Raw genomic sequence first — 8,023 nt, 5'->3', positions numbered from 1 at the left:
GCAGCAAACAGAGAGCCAACTCACCCAGGAGCCATCCAAGACAGATACCCGAACCACCTTAACACTTTTCAATACAAAATGCCCCCATCCCTTTTTTTTTTTAATGATGACTATATTTATTAAGGCCAAAACAAAACAACACAAACAGCTATCGAAACCAATCTGGTCCTATGTGGGGAAAAAGTAATTGCTACCTAAGCTGGTTGTGTCACCCATGGCAGCAAAAACGGCAGTGAACTGTTTGCGATAAAAGGCATTGAGGAATTTGGCCCGATCTTTGCAGTATTGTTTTGGGACACATTGGAGTGTTTTCAAGCGTGAATGGTCTGTTTAAGGTCACACCAAAGCATCTCATCTGTCCTCTGAAAAGTCTTGGGAATCTATAGGATCTTTTTTGTTCTCTTGTGGCATAGATATGCTCTTGGGACTAATTTTGATACACTGGCCACTCCTGGGAAGGTTAACCACTGTCCCAAAGCTTTAAAATGGCTTTATAACCCTTTCCTGACTGATAGACGTCAATGATTATTTTGTTGCTGTTCTGGACAGATCTTTAAAACTGCTTCCCTTTGTTAAACAAGTCTTGTTTAAGTTGTGTTTTGATTCGACAGGTCTGAAAGTAATCAGGGTTAGGTTAGGTTTTTTTTTTTTTTAACGAAATGGGAAATGGGGGTAAATACTTTCTCACAGTACTGTGTGCATACTATACATTTTTAAATTCAGATGTAGATATGAACACCCACTTTAAACATAAAAAAGATTCATTTAACGCACCTTTATGAATAAATTCTTTAGTTAAATATTGGTGACGTTTTTTCTTTAATAGTCGGTCAGATCAGCTGATCTCCATCGTCATCGTCGGTCGGACAGCAACGGCCAGCGCTAGCTAAACATAGCTAGTAGTAAAAGTTATGACAGGACATGTCAGGTTTAGTGTACCATAAGGTAAGATGTTTGTCAGAATCCCGTGTATAAAGCAGCAGTGTGTTTGCAGACTCGTCTATTGTTTAACCTGCGTCTGTAGTCGGAAGCTAACAGTCTGTTAGCTTACCTCACCTAACTGTGCAGGTACCGTTAGCCGGTAGTCATTAGCCACATGTAGGTCACCACACATCAAACGGGCGCCGTTGCAAAATATTAGACGATGTACAATATATTGTGAAGCCGTGGGTGTGTTTTTAAGTGACTGTTGTAAGGTGTCAAGCGTTTTGAGTGACACTTAATGGGTTTAGGTTCGGCTTTTTTGTGGCCCGTTGGTTAGCTTACGGTGAAGCTAACCGTGGTGTAACGTAACGATATAAAACAGACGGAACTGTCTCACACACGAATAAAATTGAGATATTATTATTATTATTATTATTATTATTATTATTATTATTATAGTTAAGTGTTTGTGTAGGTTTTCAGCCATCCAGGTGATGGTACCCATAAGACCTTCCAAAGGAAGGCGACTGGACTTGTTTAGGTGTGACACCTTTACCTCTCATCCAAGAGGCTTCCTTAGCGCTCATTAAAAATTGATGGAGAGTCCCGGGTGTTGAACTCATGGTGGGGGTTTCCCCCTTTGGGCGCGGTTCTTTTAGAAACACCTGCACCTAAAGAACAAAATACGCTCTTTTTTGTATGATCATGTTAATATTTTAAACCAAGAAGACATGGTTTGAGAGAGGAGTAAAGGAGGGCATCATTGAACAGAGGTGGGAGCTTACCACACCAGTTATCAATGACTTAATGAAGCCATAAGATCCCTTTCCAAGCGCTTCAATCCCCACTCAGACCTTGCTTCAGGTGACCTCAGTAGGGTCAAATGATGGGTTGAGGCAAGGCCTTACAATAGATTCGACCTTAACCCTCAGTGATGGGAATGAGCCACACATTTTGTTTCTGCGCCTTGGCTCATGTGATGACTCATATGATCAATAGTAGGTCCATGACAGAACCAATTCTGAAGGACTTTCCACCTTTTTTAATTAATTTATTTTTTTTATAGAACTGAAGAAGCCTCTTGAAATATCTCATACCCAAAATAAGTCTAGTTGCCTTCTCTTTCAAGCTCTCAAGATTATACTTAGATGTTTCTGAGTTTAGCTTGGCCATTTTCTGCCAACAGAGTCCTCTGTGCACCAAAATAGAGCCAGCAGTCAGTAAGCAAACAACGTCTTAACAGCTGGCAGCTGAGTAAACAGTTCACTCGGACACCAGACAGTGAAATTTACTTATTTATGTACTTTCACTTTTCAGGTTCTGACCTTGGTAAGCAATTGAGCATCTGGCTACCAACCAGACTGAACGCTCTAATCTGAGACTAACTATGCCTTATCTCTGAGAATGGGAGGAAGTGGATCCAAAGCCAAAGGTGTCTGGCCTTTCTCAGGCAGCGGAGGCGAGTCAGGAAATGATGGGAACGAGCAGTCTCTGGCCCGGCTGAAAGGCTCTAAGAATGCAACACCATTTGTTTTTACAAGGAGAAGGTAAATAAATAATACAGTGGATATGCTGTTGAAAGGACGTTTTCTATCCCACCCTTGAGTTTGAAAATAATCCATGCACACAATACTAACACATACATTTGCTATGCAAATTACACTCGCCCTGAGACAAAATGCAAGCCTAGTTAGCAGTTCCAAAATATTATTTAAATTACAAAAACAGCTCTTGAGGAATACTGCCAAAATGGCATTTTGCTCTTGTCCTAAGTTCTTAATAAGCAAATTGCATGCCAAATATTAAAGGTCATCTTTAATTAATTTTTTTGTTTTGATTTTGTTGACATGTCTTAAACTGTCATATCCCACTAAGTCATTTCTTATCCTGATAACAATATAAATCAATATAGTGCATTTATTGTAAATTCTGTGAAAGGTTTATATAATCACCACGCGGAAAGTACTATTTCTTTTGTAAATTTTTAAAAACAGTTGTTTTGACCTTTTTCAGCTTTATTTGAGAGAGACAGTGAAGAAAGGACAGGAAAGCAGGGGCAGAGAGAGACTGCTCTTGGCCGCTCCAAACACTGAGTTAAACTGGCGCCGATTTCTTTTGTACATTTAACTTAAATAATCAAAAGTGAAATAATTATGGACCTTGTGTGGAGTTACCCATAGTGACACATACTAGATGACCCTACGCATTCCCCATGACTCAAGTGCTTCCCCAAAGCCTCTGACTATCATTACTGCTCCTGTATGGTTGTATCCTGTTGTCAGGATAATAGCCTGTCTGAAAATATCGACTGCAGATTGTTCAGTTTTGGATGAAGTGCAATGTTAAGCTCATACACCGATGTGTTGTTCGAATTGTTCACATATCTGTTGTTGCAGCATAATATGTTACGTCGTGGATTTCCTCCAATACTTTGGCTCGACACTTGTAATATAAATGAGATAAACCGACTTGTGCTAACTGCTTTTGGTTGGGGATTGTATACCTTAAGTCGAGTGTTTTGACCAATGCACAAAATCTATTTCTAGATATAAGTTGAAATGACTGCCATTATCTTTGTGAGTCTTTATTATGTGGTGTACCACAGGCAAGAACTTGTTCCAACATTTCAGTCTGAGGTTTATTAACACTTGATGGCTCTTTTTTGTTTCCCATTTGTAAATTCTCTTTGTGCTGTGTAGAAAAGTTTTGTTGTGTGTTGCCTGTGGTGGGCACCGGTGGTCCACATCAGACTTTTCATTACCAAACCATGTCCATTTTACAGAGTTAACCCCCACATTTAGGAATGAGCTCTGCAATTTGTTTTGGCTGGTCCTTCTGGGATGTCATGGTGACTATTGCAAACCATCATTTAAGGCAGCGAAAAAATTCTGTAGTAAAAGCAATAAACAATAGGGTATAATATGAAAATGATAAATGTTTTAATATTGTCATCTCACATATTTCATTGTATCACAGAGCCCTAAATCAAAGAATAGTAATTATGCACTGCAATATTTGCAACTCTGTTACCGAAACCTATTTAGCATAACACAACAGTGCCATGACAAAGAGGAAGGGACATAACTGAGTCATGTGCTAACACTAGGGGTGTGTTTTCCGATCTATTTTGATTAGATCGAGTGTGTCATTTTAACTGCAACCCTTTTACCCGTATTAGCAAAGTAGAAAAAAATAATTTGAAAGCTTCCTTTCATTCTTTTATTTATATACAGTGGTCTGAAAAAGTGTTTGTCCACTTCCTGATTTTCTATTTTGTGTGTTTGACACACCTAAAACTTTCAGATCATCAAGCAAATGTAAATATTAGACAAAGATAACACAAGTAAGCACAAAATGCACTTTCTAAATAAAGTTTTAATTATTAAGGGGGAAAAAATCCAAACCTGCATGGGCCTGTGTGAAAAAGTGATTACTCCCTAAATCTAATCACTTGTTGGGCCACCCTTAGCAGCAACAGACTGCAATCAAGCATTTGTGATACCTGGCAAAAAGTCTTTTACAGCGCAGTGGAGAAATTATGGCCCACTCATCTTTGCAGAAATCACCCACATTGGAGGGTTTTCAAGCATGAACCACCTTTTTATGGTCATACCACAGCATCTCAATTGGATTCAGGTCACACCACTTCAAATCACTCAAACTATATTTACTTGCATGGAGTTAGCATGCATATAACAGAAACACGTTACAAACCTAAAAAAATATTAAACCGCATTTCTGTGGTTCTTGTCACATTCATTCAAGTTACCATATTCTTTTTATATCATCTAATCCTAGATGATGTTCTTTGCTCACAAGGGTTTAATCTATTGACTTTGTAATAGTTTGAATAACTGTATGAGAGGTTTATTTGAGAGGAAGATTTGAAAATAAATACTAAAATGACTTTAAACTGAAAAGTTGGGCAAAGCAGATTCTGAAAGTTGCTTAAATTAATATAAGTTGGGTCTTATATGAAGTTGAATGAATAGTCACTATCTTTAATAAATTCTTGAGTATTAAATTCTTTTTTTGTACTTGATGACAAAGTACACAGGAACTAAAATAGCTCAAAAAGTGGATCTTTGGTGCCTGGGCAGATCTGATCAGCTGATGGTTTACTATTTGTTATTTTTAAATACATACCAGAAAACTATAAAATAAAGGATGATATTAAAAAAGAAATTACATTTTTATATAATTTTTAAAGCCTGTTTTGTCCTCCATTTGTAGAATGACCCTTATCTACTCACCCATTCAAATGCCTAGTACTACCTAGTAGCATATTTTTTGTGCCAGAGTGGCATTTGTGCATTGACAGTTTTATAGGCCACACTTTACTTTATTACTGAAATATTGTCCCACTTTAAACTGTCCACACTAAGGTTTCTAGATTATTCTTGATTTCAAAGCCAATAATTTTATTCCTAGTGGGGTTAAGCATTAATGTCAAAATAATCCAGTAAATAATTTTTGTCACATTTAAAAACCCAGACAAACCAAAAAGGCACATTAATAAATACATGAGGCTCAAACGTTGGAGGGGAGTGAGAAATTTGGGTGGGTGGGTGGGGGGTTTGTTTGTTGTTTTTTTTTTTTGTTTTTTTTAAACTTGACAACCGTTTTAGATGCGACTATCAGCAAGTAACGCCTACACCTCCTCTGTTAATCCTGACACAATTGTCCACCTTCTGTGTTGGCAGTTCTTTGTATTATGATGAGGACGGTGACCTCGCCCATGAATTCTATGAGGAGACGGTCGTGACAAAAAATGGCAGAAAGAAGTCCAAGTTGAAGAGGATCCAGAAAAATCTAATTCCACAGGTGAGCTAGGAACACGCTTTTGCAGTGGCAGGGCGATATAGGGTCAGTGCCATCACTCCTCCTCCTTTTTCTTTTTCTTTTTTCCAGGGAATTGTGAAGCTCGACCACCCGTGTATTCATGTCGATTTCCCCATCGTCCTCTGTGAGGTGTGACACGTTGCACAGTGACCGGTCTACAATGACGTGCAGCCACAGATCCTCTTTGCTGAGCATCATTCAAGTCCCGAGAGCTGCAGTCAAGAACTGGCGAATGGGGCTTGCAGAGGAAAAAGGAAAATTCAAACTGTCACATGAAAAATGATATATTGAATTAAATGTTATACATTTGAATTCAACAAGTCTTTATTTTGACATTCACAAAAATAGTGATGGTACAAGTTGTGTTTCCACTACCCAGCTGATATGTATGCAGACTTGGAGAATACTTCGGATGAATTCGTGTTTCTCCTGTTGAGTTTTTTTTTGTTTTTGTTTTTTTAATTTTGCAGGGCAAAACATCTGTGACGTGAAAAGGGTTTAATGGTTCATGCCTTCTGTGAGATGTAGACTCTGTATGTGTCTTTGTACATGTGCTAGTTTTGGGTTCGTGTGTGAACTACAAATGCAAGATGTATTTGCAGGGTGGGAATGATGAGGGATTGTGGAATTTGTATATATTTATGTTCTGTATTGTCACGTCTGAGTTAGTCTCAGTTATTGGCGCTCAGACCTGCACTAGTGAACATAATGTACTGTAAATAACATCAGATTTCTTAGTTGAAAATACTTGAATAAATGGTTTATTGAGCAAAATCACTCAAATCTTCTCTTTTTTTGTGTTATTTTTCATATTGACTGAAGCTTTCTGGTGCAGTTCATCTTGTTTATTATTACTGCACTGGGATGTTTGACCTTACAGTGCAGAATAAAAAGTTAGACACCGGAAGACAGTGTTCTCATTTATCATATTAGGAAGTGAAGTTCTTCCCCTTACATCTGAGTTTAGGTCCTGGATTTACACTAGTGTGCAAAAAGTCTTTAGTCACCCTTCCTTTCTTTGTATTTTGCTGGGAAAATGGGAAATCGGTGCAGTGATTTATTGAAATTTGCAGACGTAGATGGAAACACAACATACGAGGTCAAAAACGGTTTTTCCACAGTTCTAACAAGCTTGAAAATCAAGATTTGTTACAACTACTTTTATTTTTCCACACGGCCTAAACTTTTGCATTCAAGCTTTATTCTTCAGGAATAGTTCTCCAGGTTTATTGAAGGACTTTCAGAGTTTTGGTTTTTGGCTCCCTTTTGTTCTCTGTTATGATCCCACACTGCTTCATTAATGTTGAGGTCCAATCCATGGTTGAGACTTCCAATATATGTTTTACTTTCCAGGTGTTATGGCAGGTCATTGTCATCCTGAGAAATGAAGCCTTTGTCAATCAAATGCTTTCCATATTATTTTGCATGGTGGATCAAAATCATATGTATTCACTTCCATCAGTTTTGACGAAGATCCCCAACACAACTGGCTTAAATGAAGCAAAAAATCATGACAAAGCCTCTACTGTATCTTATAGATGAAGTTGAATGACCTACAGAAAAACCTGGAGAGCTGTTCCTCTAGACCACGTGAAAAAAAAAAATACAGAAATGTCTGGTCCATTGATGTAAAATATGAAGAAATGAGGCCTGACAACAATTTTTTTCACACTACACTACAAGGAAGATTTTGTTACTTTAGTATTCTGGTAGCCAGTCATGATTCTTACATGGCTTACATGAGTGTAATGTGGTAACTTGAGACTTGTTGGCGTCTGTGAAATAGGAAACATCTTGTGTTTTGTACTACAGTAAAAACATAATTTTTTTGGTGTCTGTGGACACAGAACCGGTCGTGCTTCTCTTTTCTAAGAAAACAAGTAAAACTAAAATGTCAAGCTATTTCTGTGAACTTTAGAAAGCTAACAGCAATTTTTATTTTTAGCTGAAGAGGAAGTAGACAAGATTGAATTGATTTTATACATGTTCGCAAGAAATCCTTTAAGTTGCTAACTATTCAGAAAATATTAAGTGAAGTGCAGATTGCATTCAACCAAATGGTGACTTTTGAATGTGGGGTCAGTGATCCCTGTACTTGTGAAACAGCTGTAAGCGTAACCCTGGCATCTCCAGATTCTGGCTTATATTTAGTTTTCCTCGTCACCTTCTTGAATTTCTGTCTGGCCGTGCTTTGAGGCTGCCGGTGAAAATCAAACTTCTTTTTTTTCCCCCTTAATTTTTTTCTCCCATTTCTATA

The 8,023-nt window shown here is 37.8% G+C and overlaps 1 protein-coding gene across 2 annotated transcripts; it reads left to right on the top strand.

The window, feature by feature from the left end:
- The first annotated feature begins 2 nt into the window (after positions 1 to 2).
- On the top strand, positions 3 to 6,549 carry tusc2a (tumor suppressor 2, mitochondrial calcium regulator a). Of its 2 annotated transcripts, XM_005927427.3 has the most exons (4): positions 3 to 945; positions 2,242 to 2,471; positions 5,628 to 5,748; positions 5,836 to 6,549. In XM_005927427.3, the coding sequence occupies exons 2-4, from the start codon at positions 2,329 to 2,331 to the stop codon at positions 5,899 to 5,901; spliced, it is 330 nt and encodes a 109-aa protein (XP_005927489.1). In that variant the 5' UTR covers positions 3 to 945; positions 2,242 to 2,328; the 3' UTR covers positions 5,902 to 6,549. The 2 variants fall into 2 exon arrangements, with proteins under 2 accessions (XP_005927489.1, XP_042079016.1); XM_042223082.1 differs by having other exon boundaries at positions 3 to 2,471.
- Positions 6,550 to 8,023: the final 1,474 nt, after the last annotated feature.

The sequence above is a fragment of the Haplochromis burtoni genome, unplaced genomic scaffold (assembly GCF_018398535.1).
Source record: "Haplochromis burtoni strain Fernald_Lab_line unplaced genomic scaffold, NCSU_Asbu1 Contig_100, whole genome shotgun sequence".
NCBI classification, from domain to species: domain Eukaryota; kingdom Metazoa; phylum Chordata; class Actinopteri; order Cichliformes; family Cichlidae; genus Haplochromis; species Haplochromis burtoni.
The sequence above is the reverse complement of the archived record's forward strand: the minus strand, read 5'-3'. Positions and strand labels throughout refer to the sequence as shown.

Bases quoted from the DNA above. Each gene is read 5' to 3' on its own strand.
- tusc2a (XM_005927427.3), top strand. From the start codon at position 2,329: ATGGGAGGAAGTGGATCCAAAGCCAAAGGTGTCTGGCCTTTCTCAGGC. The intron at 2,472-5,627 runs GTAAATAAATAA...CTGTGTTGGCAG, and splicing joins TTTGTTTTTACAAGGAGAAG to TTCTTTGTATTATGATGAGG. The intron at 5,749-5,835 runs GTGAGCTAGGAA...TCTTTTTTCCAG, and splicing joins AGAAAAATCTAATTCCACAG to GGAATTGTGAAGCTCGACCA.